We start from the raw sequence: 17,310 nt of genomic DNA, 5'->3' as shown, positions 1-17,310 counted from the left end.
TATTTATTTTTGACCCTTAAAAAAGTTCTATTGCATCAAAGTTAAATTTAGAATGGACTGTGTTTACTTTTTTGATGAATAAGGAACCTAATTAAAAGTTAGAGTTCCTCCAATTAACTATTTAGCGAGCGAAACTTTTTCAATTAATCCTCTTTGTTTGCCCAGAAACTTACACTTAACGAATACAAATATTTACTAAACATCTTTTAGAGAGCTGACGCGATTAATATTCTAAAGCTATTTTGAAAAATTTGGTATTTATTTATTTGAATAGGTCGAAAAGGCAAGAAAGGCCTATATATAAGTGTCTGGTATTTCAATTTCAATTAAAACACGTTTTTAAACGGTAATTTGTTAAAAGAAAACTCTTAACCACTTGTTTACCCAAACCTTTTTTCAATAAAAATTCAAGAATGTAGATTAAAAAAAAAATTCATGACCTAAAGTCTTTCAAGTTTTTAGCATTATAGAACATGTTGAAGTTGGTTTTATATGGGTTCACACTAAGTTGGTCAACTGGAATGTAATTTATCATATTGTTGACAGAAGTGAAAGAGTAATAGCTATTTACATTACAAGTGTAGTAAGAGCGTTTTTACATCACACAGGTGAATGTTGTGCAACGAGCGGAAGCGAGTTGCATAATTATCCTAAGTGATGTAAACAAGCTCTTGCGTAACGTGTAACGTTCAAGATTTTACCTGACCCGACAATATACAGGAGGTCACGAACAATATTTTTCATTATCCATTTCACTCATCATCTAACAGTAACGTTCATTTACAAACAAAAGCTAGGTTAGGAAAATTCTTCAAAGCATAACAATAAAATTCAAGCGCACAGCTGATTTCTAGCGTTGAACATCGTTGGCTCCATAGAGGTATATTTTTTAAGTTAAGCACTCAATGTTATTTTGATGGGTTTCATTACCTCACCGAGTGAGTTTTTTCAACTTTACATCACTCGAGAAGTAAAGAAGTTGTATACATCACGCTTGGGATAGGGAAGTTTAACATGGCGGATTAGGAAAATGAATTTATATTGTTGTTCCTCTGAGCCTTATGGGAAAAGTATATGATATTGAAAAAAAAACTTTACATCTGCCTTGGCTAATTTAAATATTTAACTTTTTTCTTTTTATGCACAACTAAACAACATTGTTGAAAGTTTAGCTGATAATATGTTTCATTCACAATATAGTTTTTTATATCCTACCTTCACTTCGTTGGATGCTAGGTTCTAACCCAGAACTGTTTTACATACAACATATCCGCAGGGTTGCGGCATTATCACTTTAAAATCCGTTTGTGATTGTTGGGATTTGAGCATAGGACCTCAGGCTCCCAAGCCCAGAGCTCTGCCACTAGACCAGCTCGTTCCCCGTTCACAAGTATAACACAATTTATAGTGACTTGAAGAACTTCTCAAAAGACAATTTGAATTTATTAAAATACTCTACCCAAAAGTCCAGAAATTTTAAGTTTTATAGACTGCAATTCATGATTAGTTTCTAATTTATTCCAGATTACTCAGACACATCATCTATGGTTAACTCTTTTCACGTGTCAAAAACTACTAAAGCTGGGTTTTCATAGGCGCGGAAGCGGAGAGCGTAGAGAGGAACGCGGAGAGCGGAAAAGAGATTAACATGGTGTTCCGCTCCGCTTCTTGGAAAACAGTAACATTAAATTACCTAAGACAAGTGGAGTCCGCTCTCCGCGTTCCTCTCTCCGCTCTCCGCTTCTGCGCCTAGGAAAACGCCGGCTTAACATGAGGAACTTTACAGAAAAGTCAGGAATATACCACAGGTAGCCACAGCAAGAAAAGTGACAAGTAAAATAAAATAAAAATGCTGTTGAAATTATTTAGCTTCACAATAAAAGGTTAGGTTGTTTTCAAGCGACTAAGTCAAAGACTTAGTTTAGATGAACAGTTAACTTGCAAGTAACTTCATCACTTAAAACTCTTCTCAATCCCCCATCCCCATCATCTCTTCAATAGAATTACTCGGAATTATTTTTAATGGTTTATTTTGTTACCGAATTTTCCTATAGGTAAGTAGCTATTACCGTGGTTGGCACGGTAAGACCCGGGCCCGGGACTGATATACTTTTTAATTGATGTCCCCAGAGGCCAAAAACACCTTTTGTTAAAATGTTTATATATGTTACTACCGTAAACGTGCTAACTTTAGTAATCTTTGTTTAATTTTGATGAAATTTGGTTTAAATGTGTAAGGTGGGATAAACTTGAATGAGTTCGCAAACTAGCATGATCGGGCCATGGGAACAGGGTTTTATGGGGGGTTTTATGCAAATAGTTTTCTCATTTTTGATCCTCAAAACACAAAATTTCCCAATTTCTGTCAAGACTTTTTTAAAGAGCTTAAAAAATCTAATAATTTAGTATATCAACGTGTTTTTGAACGGTTATTGGTAACGGATAAGATATAAGAAATTTTAAATTTAAAATTCCCATGCTATTTAATGGAGAATATTGTAAAATGTTGTAGTTTGCTTGTTTATACATATAATTTGATTAAACTTAGCTAATTTATTTATTTAATACTAAGTTATTAATATTTTAAAAACACACTTAAATGGTTTCCTTGTAGCAGCTAACCTAGGTACTTGTTAAACATAATCTAATACATATCTAGTTAGCAAGAATATTAAAACTAACAGGGTTTTTTATTTCACGATTCTGAATCAACCACTCGACGGATTTTCATGATTTTTGTGATGAAAGAAAGATAATTTTGAGAAATATTGAATGTCGAAGCCATATTTTTAGTTTAGGGTCCCAGTTATTTATAAATTAACTTTTAATTTTTGAAAAGTCTAGCTAAGATTCTAAGCTAGCTTTTGGTATAATATAATTTGCTTAACATAACAGCTGTAAACATTCAGCGGTTGTAACACGAATTCAGCATTTGGAACAAATATTAAAAGACATACTAAGGGTTGACTTATTTATACTATGTGTAATGCTAATCATTAATACGCTAAATTCTTCGGTAAGAGGATGACAGATTAATTAAATATACATAGTAAAATACTAGGATGTTCAAACTATTTTGTAAAGCAATCTTTGATTTGTTTTAGTGCAATATAATTTGTTTCAACTAACAGCTGATTAAATATAAAATATTCTATAGAACTATTAGGTTATTTTATTTACTCTGATTTTGTCATTGATTATAGGAAATAAGTAAGATTAGTGGATATAATTAGACCACAGAGATAAGTAAAACCATTGATGTATACAAATCGAGGTTCTATACACGAGTCTTAAAAGAAAAGGGTATGCAAATCATTTTACTGCTCAAATGTTTGGGAAGAGTTGTAAAATAACAATATTTACAAGTTTCGTCTTGGTAGATTTTTGTTTACAATTAATGTTAGTTTGCTTACAACTTGTTTGGATTAGGCTCAGAAATATTGATGTCATAGAAAAGGAGATCAAGAATAATCGGGAATTCGTTGCGATTTTAAATTACCACCACAACCTCAGCCGGTTTTTATCCAAAGTGTCAGGACACAATGAGGATAAGATAAACACGATACTGAAACAGCTAAGGAAGACACACCATTCAGCAACAGGACAATCTCCATACTTGCTTATGTTTGGGAGAAACATAAGAACCGAAATGGATTTAATGGCTGAAGGACACCCACACCGCAAATCAAACGTCAAGTTATGACTAGAAGAAGTTTCTCAAAAGGACACATTGTGTTGATGAGAAATTACTCAAACATGTCAGAAGAAAAGTGGTCAACCGGAACAGTAGAAAGGCCACTTGGGAACGTGATGTACCTTGTCAAATCAGAAGACTGACTGTTATTTAAGAGACACTGCGACCAACTAAGAGCAGCTTAATAGGGGGGAGGATTGTCATATGCTTAAATAATCAGATGATTATTGTTTATATTATTGTTATTGTTTACATTTTATCTTTTGTGTTGAATTACAACAATAAAGTTTACTTGTTAATTTACGTGTATTTTGTATATATTATGAAGACATATCACAAAGATAAACTGATGGATGACATACATTGAACACAGAGGCATCATTGACCTAGGATACTGCAATTAGACAAACCATAATTTTATGAAATCTAAAAAAAGATTGTTTGGCGTGTGTGTAGTTGTGGTTACGTGTGGAGCGCTGATGTAGGCAAAATATCACTATTATTTCAATAAATATCTTAAACTTTTAATAAATTAATATGGGAAATTACGATGCAATTTGATTCAATAGGATGGTAATTATTACAGATATTAGAACTGATAACGGTATAGATAGTTAACATTGACAATTACGTCACTACCTTTACTAGCGTATTTACTTTTTATATTCCTTCAACATGTGACCAGTTCTTTTTTCAAATGAATTTTATTTGAACCAAACAGCTAATTCAAAACAAACTATATGTTAATGTGTTCACTTTTCTTTATTTACTCTTATTTATTTAGCAATCGATTCACTGAAATTGACACGTTCAATGAAGTTAGGATACCAAAGTTATATTATGTGTAGGCCTACTGTGAATTTTATTGGATAATATCGTTTTATTTTAGGTAGTTTCTATTAAGACCTACTGGAAATTGTGTATAGTATGAGTAATTGTATTGTGGTGATAATAATTACGGAAGAGGCAGGTATGCGAAAGAAGGTGGTATTGTTGACGAGGTCTATTCACTTCTCAACTGACTATTACCATTGACTATTAGATAATGAATTATTATATTAATAGTCAAAGCTGTTAACTGTGTCCTACTTATAATCAGTGTGCGAATCGGCCGCAAATCTCACTTCAACGCTTTTCACATCGTCACAATTGCTGTTTTATTGTAAAATTATCGGATTTAAAATGCATAGTATCGTATATGCCTATGATGGAATAAAACATATTTAGCCACTCAGCATTTGTTTACAAGATGATTTTTCACATTAAAACTGCAAGAAAATAGTTTGTCTTTATACGTGTAAACTAGGTGTTCTGAATTGTACAGTTTTAACTGACTACTCAATTCCCGTACGTAGGACGGGCTAGCATCTCGTTCTTTTAAAAACTCAACTTAGTGTTAGTGTAATGTGATTTCAATTAGAATAAGTATTGTAAATTCAGACTCATAAGCAAAATATTACGAAATAAATTAAAAAAAAGTCATCACTAAAAAGAAAGTTGATGTGCCAAGTTGGTGGGACCTAAATATTTTTTTAGGAAAAGTATATTTGCGTGGATTTTTTTATGTATGTCTTTTTTAGTTTAGTGTGCCAACGGTTTTTAATTTAAATTTTTCACTTTTAAAGGAAGAATTCAAAACTCATAAATATAAATCTTTTACCTCCAAATTTCATAGCAAGAGAAAAAAGATTTATTTCATTGCAATCGAGTTTATTTTTTCAAATGTAACTTTTCAACATAAAAAATTTAGAGGTTTGTCAATTATTGATCTTGTTTGCTTTATAGGTTAGTTACTTTTAGCTGCCCCGTTCTTTGCTTTTAACTTCTTTGCTCATCCTTCTATGACTTTTGAGAACGATACTTTCGCCTGAAATTTAGTCTTATTTCTTTGTGTGTTACGTCCGAAGATTTTGTTGCTGCCCCTTTCTTGTCTTTTAACTTCTTTGCTCATCCTTCTTGGGATGCGATTTATTCTTTCTTTGTGTGTTTCGGCCCGGGTTTTTCTACCCCTTTCTTTTCTTCTTTGCGCGTGTTCTGCGCCTTTTTGGCATGGCCCCTTTCTTTTCTTCTTTGCGCGTGTTCTGCGCCTTTTGGGCATGACCCCTTCCTTTTCTTCTTTGCGCGTGTTCTGCGCCTTTTGGGCATGGCCCTTCTTTTCTTCTTTGCGAGCTTTGGTTCTTTCTTAGCCTGTTTGTTCACTCCTCCTTACTGTCCGGCTGCACTGTTACCCTAGATGGTCGTGGGTGCTTGTGTCTCTGTAGCTTGTGTGTCTTAATGGTCCCCGCTGGGGCCCTGCACCTGCACCTCTGGCCAAACGTCCTGTAAACATATTTGCACATACATTAGTAAAATGTATTTCTGGCTTGAACTCATAGTGAATACTTCTCAGTTCCAACTAAATAATAACCAGCTAGACTCGTTCATGGAAGGGATCTTTGTTTGAGATTATCCTCTAATATGAGACGTACAATCTAAGGATTAAATGTCAAGTAAATATATCAATTTACTTGAAATTTAATCTTTAGATTGTAAGAAAATAATCATTGGAAAACTCAAAAATATAAGTCTAAAAGTTTGTATTTTGAATATGAGTAACCACTTTTATTTTCACTCATAATGCTATGATACATCATATTATGCCAAATTTCCGTATTTAAATCTGAAATACTTCTGTTGGCAGACCCCATGCCATTGCTTTTAATTACATAGCATTAATAATATCCAATCTATTACTGTTTCATCGAACAGTGTTTTTGGTTTTTATGATACTCTTTACATGATACTTCCATTCTTAAACTCAATCTTTTGCGAAAGCTTTCCTAAGAAATTAAACTACACTTTTAACGCTTGTAATCTCAATCAATATGAATACTCACGTCCAGCTCCTCGTTCGCAGGGTAGAAGATTTGGCTGTCGCTGGACGAGGAGCTGACGGAGGGGCTTGGTGTTGGGGCGGGTGATGGTGGTGGTGGTGCAGGTGCAGGCGGGCGCTCTCTGGTCATCCAGAAGTACCCCAGCGAGGCAGTGCAGCCGGCAGCGAGCAAACAGAGGATCGGGTGGTCCCTGAAAATGTATTTATTTTAATAAAGACAACCTTTTTTATCGATTCAATTACTAGATTTAACTGAGGGTGCATGTAAGTAGTGCATAGTTCATCCAGTAACATATCGTTGGTAACAAATAAAAAGATCGCCACATAAGATTCTCCAAATACCATGTGTTCTATTTCCAGTAATGAGACTTTAATTATGAGTATAAACAGACTATGAGTGCAAAATTGACCCTATAAAACATTAAAAAATATCAAGTGCAAGAAACAACAAGACTTTTAGTTTCTTAATTATAATTACATACACTATTGTTACACCATTAAAATACACTATTACTATTATTAATTATAATACATGGAAACATAATTACTCATCCAATAATTCGTAAATGCCATTAGAATGAGTTAAGTTGAGGTGATTGAAACTGCATTATGTTTACTTAACAGTTTGTTATGAGTCATTTTTACTCAATACAACTAAAACACACAAACAAAATTATCCTAACATCTTACAATACTACAAACATCCTACAAACACGTTTTTTAATATTATAAGACAATATGGTACACCAAAATATAATACTATTTCTTCTCTTTGTGGACTCAAGGAGAGGAAATTTCCAAATGAAGAAATCGTGTAATTATCTTTAATGAAACAACATAATTAAAATGTACATTATAATATTGATAAAATCATTACTCACCGAACAAAGTTAAGGACCATCATGAACGTGGAAAATTAGAAAATAGTATATAAGCAGCAGATAAAATAGAGGCTATAAAAATATGCTAGTAGTTCCAAAGGTTGTAGAAAATACTCTAACCTGATGGTTACCATGGATTTGATAAAGTTGTAGGTAATAAACTTTGCTACCTGAACCTTTGATTTAACTCAATTTGGGAATAGATAGATATTTTAGCTATTCACATACTGTAGGCTGCTACACATAAATTCGTGTTGGATACAAAATCCTGAGCTAAGTCCGTCTTAACAGATAAATTCAAACATTTGCAGGTGCATTGAAAAAGAGATGCACCAATCTTTCATACCTTGGGATATTTGTTTAGAGCTTGTTGTAAGCTTGCCACCATAGAGATCCTTCATATGAGAAAAAAATTGGAAAGTTGGTGCTAACAAGACTATTGTCTGACAACACTAAACAAACGGTCAGGATAAGCCAGTATTTGTGTGTTTACTTGCCTTAGTAGACGTAGTCGGATTGTATCGGTACATTTCCAAACACAGACGTGGATTCTTTATGAAAATTACTTTCTTCTATAAAATGTTGTACACCTTTAGTATTTTATTTATCTTTCAGTAACAAATTGATTTTGATCTTACTTTTCGTCTGCAGCGACAGCTGTGATTTGTATTTGTATTTTTGTTTATTTTGAAATTAATGAAATGAATGTAAATCGTAAACTTAAAAGAAAGGTGATACTAAATCTTGAAAAAGAAAGAATTACTAACCAACAGACAATATTGAACTCTAATTACTGTGGACGGACCTAGATAAGAGTGAGGTAGAGATCTCATACCAGAAACGTTCTGCGGATAGTGTGACTTTCAAAGGTAGTCGGGGGAGAGGAAATAGACAAAGTGCCATAAATCATCACATCAAACAGTTACAGCTACAACTGCTCCCAGAGCCAGAGAGTGCAAGCCACTGATATAAGAACTCTGACAATGGTCAACTACTTGTGTTCTGCTCACTCATGAACATATCCAAAGTGAATCTGTCAACACTAGGTCCACTTCTACTCAGTGACGACCTAGAGATGACAGATGAAGCCACTCACAACGAGGTGGAGCACCGGAGAAGAGAACAAATCAATCATTGGATCATTAGACTAATCAATTCATCCCAGAGTGTTCACAAGACTTGGGTAAAGGCAGCTTTGAAACACATAGTAAAGGTAGGTTGATTGAATCTCCTTTCTGAATATTACACAGTACCTAATTCAAAACCAAACGCAAGCAAGGGTCATTGAACAAGTGATAGGCTAGTGTGTAACACAAAAAGCAGCAGCATCATCAGAGCAACACAAAAACTGATCTGGGATTTTTATTTTTTATATAGATTTTGAAATGTTAACTAGAAAATGAAAATACCCCCGCCGCAGCAAACCTGCCGACTAAGCGAATTTCCATTTGTCTGAATTGATTTTCAGTTAGATTTCAATAACATTAGGTTTAACGAGTACCTAGGTTTGCTGTTACAAGGAAACTAATAAAGTGTGTTTTTGAGTAAAATATTGATAGCTTAGTACAAAATAAATAAATTTGCCAAGTTTGATCAAAATATATCCATAAACAAGCAAACTACAACATTTGACAATATTCTCCATAAGAATAACATGGGAATTTTAAATTTACAATTTTTTTAAATTTTCTCCATTACTAATAACCGAACAAAAATACTTTTGTATACTAAATTATTTGTTTTTTTAAGCTCTTTAAAAAGGTCTAAAGAGAAATCGGGAAATTTTGTGTTTTGAGGGTCAAAAGTGAGAAAAACCAATTTTTACCCCATGAAACCCCCCGTAAAGCCCCGTTCCCATGGTCCGATCGTACTGGTTCGCGAACTCATTCAAGTTTATCCCGCTTTACACCTTTAAACCAAATTTCATCAAAATCGGACAAAAATTACTCAAGTTATCGCGTTCACGGACGTATATATATATATATATATAAGTCTATATATATATATATATATATATATACATATATAAAAATTTGAACGAATGGTGTTTTTGGCCTCTGGGGACATCAAAATGAAAAAGTAAATCAGTCCCGGGTCTAGGTCTTACCGTGCCACCTACGGTAATAGCTACTTCCCTATAGGGAAATTCGCTAAAAAGGTACTGTAATGCACAAACTTAGCTCAAACATCATTTAACTTATTAAAGTGAAGCAGACTAATCATATATGTCTACAACTTAACAAAAACCTATTCACTACAAGTGTATGCAAACATGCCGTACCTACAGATATTCAACCCAGTTAGCAAACCTTAGCCATACTAAATCTTTTGACCCTAAAACACTTAGCAAAACATTAAAATACACTCCCATATTCAAGGAAAATATGAATAAATGCAAGTCAAGATCAGGTAACAAACAATTCAGTTATTCCTCCATATCAAGCAGTCAAACTTATACTTTAAATAAAATATTAAAACTTGTATTTACTTACCGGACGAAGTCCAAAATCATCGTGAAGGATGAAATCTAGAAAGTGTAGACGTTAGAAAAATGTAAAAGTTTGGACAAAATGCAATACGATGTGACTTTAAGGACCACAGAAATAGCACTGAAAATATCGTTGCTATGGATTTGATAAAATGTACTTTCATTGTTAAAATCTTATAGAATGGCATGACGACTACCTTTGTTCGTTACAGATATAAAAATCTATTAATGTATACTAATAATAAAATAAATTAATAATAAATACTCTAATAATAATAATATTAATAATAAATTGATGTGTACTATAGTTAGATCTGTATTTAATTTAAATAGGCCTACAGTAGTAACATTTTCTTTGTTTTTATTTTCTTTACAAATGCAAGTGCTATTTACCAATCAGAAATTTAGTATATTTAGTTAATTCTTTTTAAGTAATAAAAATACTGTACCATTCTCTACACATCCTAATAGGAATATTAAAGCTTTTTATATTGAACATAAAAAGTATACCTCATATTTAAAAATAAGTATATGTTTAATTTATAGAAGCTATTAATAACAAAGGCAGATTAAAACAATTTTTTCTTAGTATTTTTTATGAGTTTGATAAGGATTTGTTAAGGACGTTTATATTGTGTACGTTCATAGGGATAACTCTGGTAAATCATTGAAGTTTGATGAAATTATGCTTAAAAGCGACCGTATAGTCTGATTATTTGGAAAACCTAATCAGCTATGGTATCTATATAGTTGACTAATGCAGTTTAAATTGCAGTTTTTTGTATTGCTTGATAGTAATTTTTCTGTATGGTGTGGCAGTGGCAGTCCCTCGATAATTCAGCACGGGCAGCTAATCGGCAAGACCACCGAGAGACCATTGAAATAAGTAAATTAATTAGATTGGCCAAATGTGAGACAGCTAAAGACACTGGTATTAATTTAGTGTTAGTGGGTGGCAGCAAATATCTTGAAGTTTTTATCATAATAATCTAGAAGGTTGGCAAGCTTTTTAATTCATGGATACGTTTGTGATATAAGGCCCAACGTGCATATTACTATAGACTAACTTCCATCCACTCATAATCTTGGAGCGCAGACAAAGTATAATACTATTTCTTAAACACAGTCCAATATCCTATTACCACCATCACATAAAAGAGTTTAGTAGGAGAATAGGAAATTTGAGGAAATGAGGTTCAATAAAAAGAAAGCCAACACATCCTTTAAACATAATTATATTAATTATTCATTATGTCATCGAATACATACACAAGTACAACGTCAATCATACTAATTAAAACTATACATGCCAAAGTATAAACACAGTAAAGCCTTAACCAAAACATTATCCGTCTACTAAAAAATGGTACGGATATGATTTGTTCTTGTATACATATATATCAAACTGCGTATAAATTATATTCATTCTACATATTTGTTTTCACATATTTACAATATATTCTTTTTACAAGTTCTTTAACTTATAAATACATTGAATGTACAAATTATAAATACATAAACTACATTTTATACACTATTTACACGTCAAAAGGTACTTTTTTGTGGAAAATTCCTTTGTCTAATCTGAAAGGGGTATAATAGCTGTGATGATTTGTTTCGACGGTGCGGCATCGCAGTAAACAAACAGCATGTAAGTTTTAATGCTAATCAGCAGAAAAATTCCTGAATTGGAAGACTTTTTATCCTAGACAACCAACATGGATCAATATACAATAAAATATCATACTATCTAAATCATTATTTTAAGCCAAAAAACAAGGGAGATATGTGGAAATTAGAGTTTTTGGCGGCCATCTTGGGCGCCATTTTGGAAGATATGCCCTCAAAACTTAATTTAAGTAAATTTTGAGTGTTGTAATGTGTTTGGCATCTGAAACACCCCTATATACACGTTTAAACAATTATTTTAGGCCAATTAACAAGGGAGATATGGGGCAAACAGAGTTTTGGCCGCCATCTTATATACCGCACTTCCAGTTCAAATTTCGCGTTGGCAACAGGCAGATTCGTACTCAGCAGGGTTGAAATACCCTAAAAACGCGGTTTCCTCAATTGTTACATGAAATGCTTCTTGCACTTTATAGAGAGGGATTTTATATGGGTCTGCTCTATACTGAGATTATTGAAATAGTTTCCTTGACTGTTTGTGCAAGATTATCGCAGTATTAAGGTTAACATTTTAGGGTAATGTTAGACTATAAAGACCTCAAGTATGTCTTATCACAACATTGTTGTAGATTTAGTCCTAAGTGCACACTGTTGTTGCACTAAAGAAACTAATGTATACGTATTAACGTGATGTATTAAATATTAAAGTGATGTTTATTGTGTTGAAAAGATAAACTCATGAGACCAGAAATTCCCATTGTATGTTTTTTGCGATCTTCTTCTCAAACATTGACTTATAACTCTTTTGAGTAAAAAACTTTTTAACAACATATTACGTGTTATTGATTTTACTGAAAGTAAATGAAAATACGTCTGATTATACTACATGGTAGCTTAAAACTATTGGGTCTGATGATGATTGGATTGTCAAATCTAAATCAATCATTACTATAGTTCGGCCGCTTAGAAAGCGACCTCCTCCAGCATTGGTTTAGCATTAGCGCGCAGGTCGTTTTCTAAGCGGCCAAACTATACCATCTTCACATGTATTTACCATCTTTTTTAGCTGTTTAAGTGTAAATATTTGTTTCAAGTGCTATAAAAAGTAGTTATTGTTATTAAGTAGTATTCAAAATGTGTTTTTAAAAATGTATTAAAGATTGTATAATTAAACAATTTTCAATAACATGTCCGTTATTGCCAGAAAAATATTGAAATCTGAATAAAATGTTTAGTAATTAATTTTGAAAATGTAAATATTTAGAGCTAAATAAAATTAAAACAATATCATACTTTATTTCTTACAACGTAGTTAGTCCATAATACTTCTTTACAAACATTTTGGTTATTTATTTAGTATATGTGCCTCCAAACGAATTTTAAATTTTGATATCTTACTTTATAGTTTTTACCTCCTGAATCCAAATATACCATTGTTTTTCACCGCTGATGAATGTTTCTCAAGATGTAAAAATACACAATATTACAATAAACAAGGTAGGATGGATGACATTTAAAAGTGGAATGAACTGTGGGTTAATTAAGCATACAGCTGACTGTTTTCAACCAAATGACAAGCAACTGAAAGAAACAACTTTTGAACTTTATTAACTCACTCTGTTTCTGACATCAAAAGGAGTTTGCTATTGTTCTAGAGGTTTGGTTCGGTTAGGTTATGTTAGAATAGCACCATTTTATTGGGTAATTTCCAAATGGTGAAATACAAATCATTAATAAGAATAAAATAATGGTAACAATAATAAATTACATTATTGTGTTAACTTAATGTTCTAAGAAAGTGAACAATGTAACTTAATCAGGTGATTTCAAATTGCAGAATCAGAGTTAGCTAATAAAGTTGTCACTTCCATTCCATTTGCTTGACTATGATTGAAAACAATCAGCTGTTGGCTTACTTCTCCCACAGTTCATTCCACTTGTGAAATGTTATCCGTCCTACCTTGTTTATTGTAATGTTGCATATTTTTACGGAAATATCTTGAGAAATATTCATCAGCGGTGAAGAAAAATGGTATATTTGGATTCAGGAGGTAAACAAATTTAAAGTTAAACATCAAAATTAAAAATTAGTTTGGAGGCACCTATACTAAATAAATACCAAATTTGGAATAAAACTTCCAATTTCCATTTTAGCGAATTTCCCTATAGGGAAGTAGCTATTACCGTAGGTGGCACGGTAAGACCTAGACCCGGGACCGATTTACTTTTTCATTTTGATGTCCTCAGAGGCCAAAAACACTATTCGTTCAAATTTTTTTATCCTACTAATATTATAAATGAGAAAGTTTGGATGTATGGATGTAGGATGTATGGATGTATGTTTGTGACAAGTGAACGCGAAAAATACTGGTCGGATTGGGCTGAAATTTGGCATGATGATAGCTCACATTCCCAATTAACATATAGGCATGTTCTTATTTCAAAAATCCTTTCGGGCTCTGCCCCTGTGGCTCTGGAGTTTCCCATGTTAACCTTATGAGAAATGGAATTATTGAATCTTAACAGCTGTTTCAATTAAACAAGTTGGTTCTGTTCTATGATGTTCAATAGCATTAAAGTTACAAGGATTACCAACAGGGTGCAGCACTATTATTTCTTTTACATTTATGACAACAGCTAATTTGCAACCAAAAGGTGAGTGAGCGCAGCGAACGAACTTCAACCTGGAGGCGAGTTAGCGTAGCGAACGAGCTAACCTGAAGGCAAGTGAGCGCAGCGAACGAGCTCCAACCTAAAGGTGAGTGAGCGTAGTGAACGAGCTCCAACCTAAAGGTGAGTGAGCGTAGCGAACAAACTTCAACCAGGACATGATTGAGCCATGCGAACGAGATAATCTTAAAAAATTAAGAAGTTAAACGGGGCAAAGCCCGCGGGTTACAGCTAGTATGTATATATATATATATATAGACTTATATATATATATATATATATCTAATATATAAAATTCTCGTGTCACAGTGTTTGTCTGCAAACTCCTCCGGAACGACTTCACCGATCGTTATGAAATTTGGTGTGTAAATTCTGTAGGTATGCGAATCGTCTGAATTTCGTAGAATTTATGACAATTTATGACAATTTATGATTTCGTAGAATTACATTTATGACAACAGCTAATTTGCAACCAAAAGGTGAGTGAGCGTAGCGAACGAACTTCAACCAGGACGTGATTGAGCGATGCGAAGTAGCGAACGAGCTAACCTGAAGGCAAGTGAGCGCAGCGAACGAGCTCCAACCTAAAGGTGAGTGAGCGTAGCGAACGAGCTCCAACCCAAATGTGAGTGAGCGTAGCGAACGAACTTCAACCAGGACGTGATTGAGCGATGCGAAGGAGCGAACGAGCTAACCTGAAGGCAAGTGAGCGCAGCGAACGAGCTCCAACGTAAAGGTGAGTGAGCGTAGCGAACGAGCTCCAACCCAAAGGTGAGTGAGCGTAGCGAACGAACTTCAACCAGGACGTGATTGAGCGATGCGAACGAGATCATCTTGGAAATTAAACGTAACGGTACTTTCTTTCCATCGGTCTGTCTTAGGGGAAACCTATAACTTAGGCGATACGAAGTTCGCCGGGTCAGCTAGTATATATATATATATATATACCGATTTTGATGAAATTTGGTTTAAAGGTGTAAAGCGGGATAAACTTGAATGAGTTCGCGAACCAGCACGATCGGACCATGGGAACGGGGCTTTACGGGGGGTTTTATGGGGTAAAAATTGGTTTTTCTCACTTTTGACCCTCAAAACACAAAATTTCCAAATTTTTCTTTAGACCTTTTTAAAGAGCTTAAAAAAACAAATAATTTAGTATATAAAAGTATTTTTGTTCGATTATTAGTAATGGAGAAAATTAAAAAAAATTTAAATTTAAAATTCCCATGTTATTCTTATGGAGAATATTGTCAAATGTTGTAGTTTGCTTGTTTATGAATATATTTTGATCAAACTTGGCAAATTTATTTATTTTGTACTAAGCTATCAATATTTTACTCAAAAACACACTTTATTAGTTTCCTTGTAGCAGCAAACCTAGGTACTCGTTAAACCTAATGTTATTAAAATATATTTAACTGAAAATCAATTCATACAAATGGAAATTCGCTTAGTCGGCAGGTTTGCTGCGGCGGGGGTATTTACTTGTTATATGTTATAAATGTGTGCACACTGTCCTAAAATCTCCAGATAAAAAGTAACCAATTTATTTCTAAAGGAAAAACAATTCATGAATAGTATATTTCGTACCTAGGGCCGAAAATTAGGTTTTGCCGGCTCGAGATAGTTTTTAAGTTCGAGACGAAGTCGAGAACTTAAATCGATCGAGAGCTGCAAAACCATTTCGGTCCGTGGTACGAACGCTATTTTTCACCACACTATACCCTATTACCACTATTCATGACTATAATATAGTCAACACAACTACAACTTTAAGGTTATGTGAAGAAATAATTTGAGGAATCAGCAAAAATAAAAATAAATAGTTGCTAGGCAACGGTGATAATAACACAATTCTATTGCAATGCTATGGATTTTGATTGTGTATTTAAAATGCATTCATGTTTTAAGTAAGTAAGCGGACAGCTCATTTTGCGGCCCCGGCCTGTAAAAACCTGCTCGGTCCCCAAATGACGATGACAGCTGGCATGGCCAGCAAAACGTAACTTTCAGCCACCAATTAACGTATGTAATACAGCCAAAAACATCATAGTGTGGTGAAAATAATGTTTGTGTCCCTGTAGGAAATTAAACTTTATTTACCTACGACCGTTTTTTAAAGTAGCCATTTCAGTTCAGTTCTTAGAATTGAAAAGTTTCACTTAACAGCTGTTTACTTTCATATCAGCATAGTTTCATTTCATATCAGCATAGTTTGTCTCATATGAACACAGGTAACGGACCAATGAGGTTCAAGGATTGAGAGAAAAGAATTAAAATTGTAATGCTTCGAACGTCAACTAATCAGCTGATCAGCTCGTGCCTTAAATTTTCTACTCGTGTCGTAAAGACCAACTTAACGCAATCGTTGCGTAAACTACTATTTCAAGCTTGTTTGCCGTGTTACGTTTACAAGAATGGTTAGAATATTAAGGTAATTATTTTTAATAGAGGATGTAAGCTGAAGCCAATTTAAAGTTTTAAATGCCCACTCAATCGCTAACTAGTGTTTTCAAATATTGCTGCTGGGTTTGATGAAAAATCTCTCTTTTTTAAGCAAAATTAGGTCACGGTTTGTATTATTAAATATTGATGTAAAAATTACACACCGATTTGTGTCGGAAATATGACCGTGTTACATATTGAGTTGAGAAATATAATACAAATAATTATACTACTGCCAGAGTATCAAATCAAATCAAATCAAAACATACTTTATTTCCAAAAATATGCTGAATATAGATTATAACACAACTTCCAGTGAACAGACACCCTACTTGCTATTGCATAGATAAAAATAATTAAATATAAAGATACATATAAACTTAATAATAACAACAAAGGATGTAAGGTCTCAGAGAAGCCATGTTAAACATAATACATTATGGAAATAAGCCTACATGGGCTGGAAGCCTGTGCGTAGGCTCAGTCGCTATCAGTGACTTACGTATTTTTTGGAAAAATACTATTCATAAATATTCAGAGAATTTTAAAAACAAATAATTTAATATAATTGTAAAACTATTCTGAGGCTAAATAAGTGAAATGAGCAATTTGAGGAATGAGGCAATGCGGA

General features: G+C 33.4%; 1 protein-coding gene across 1 annotated transcript; it reads right to left on the bottom strand.

The window, feature by feature from the left end:
* Positions 1-5,496: 5,496 nt before the first annotated feature.
* LOC128991271 (mitogen-activated protein kinase 7-like) lies at positions 5,497-10,022 on the bottom strand. Its single transcript, XM_054413991.1, has 3 exons — positions 9,940-10,022; positions 6,571-6,757; positions 5,497-6,013 (listed from the first exon to the last, which is right to left on the bottom strand). The coding sequence occupies exons 1-3, from the start codon at positions 9,957-9,959 to the stop codon at positions 5,966-5,968; spliced, it is 255 nt and encodes an 84-aa protein (XP_054269966.1). The 5' UTR covers positions 9,960-10,022; the 3' UTR covers positions 5,497-5,965.
* Positions 10,023-17,310: the final 7,288 nt, after the last annotated feature.

Source organism: Macrosteles quadrilineatus, unplaced genomic scaffold (assembly GCF_028750875.1).
Source record: "Macrosteles quadrilineatus isolate MER2022 unplaced genomic scaffold, UCM_ALF_1.0 Scaffold_4__1_contigs__length_99947679, whole genome shotgun sequence".
NCBI lineage: Eukaryota > Metazoa > Arthropoda > Insecta > Hemiptera > Cicadellidae > Macrosteles > Macrosteles quadrilineatus.
The sequence above is the reverse complement of the archived record's forward strand: the minus strand, read 5'-3'. Positions and strand labels throughout refer to the sequence as shown.

What these genes read in the sequence shown, in the direction of transcription:
- LOC128991271 (XM_054413991.1), bottom strand. Translation starts at nt 9,959, where the DNA reads ATGATTTTGGACTTCGTCCG. An exon ending in ATGATTTTGGACTTCGTCCG is followed by an intron (nt 6,758 to 9,939) that starts GTAAGTAAATAC and finishes ATACATTTTCAG; the next exon opens with GGACCACCCGATCCTCTGTT. An exon ending in CTGCGAACGAGGAGCTGGAC is followed by an intron (nt 6,014 to 6,570) that starts GTGAGTATTCAT and finishes ATATGTTTACAG; the next exon opens with GACGTTTGGCCAGAGGTGCA.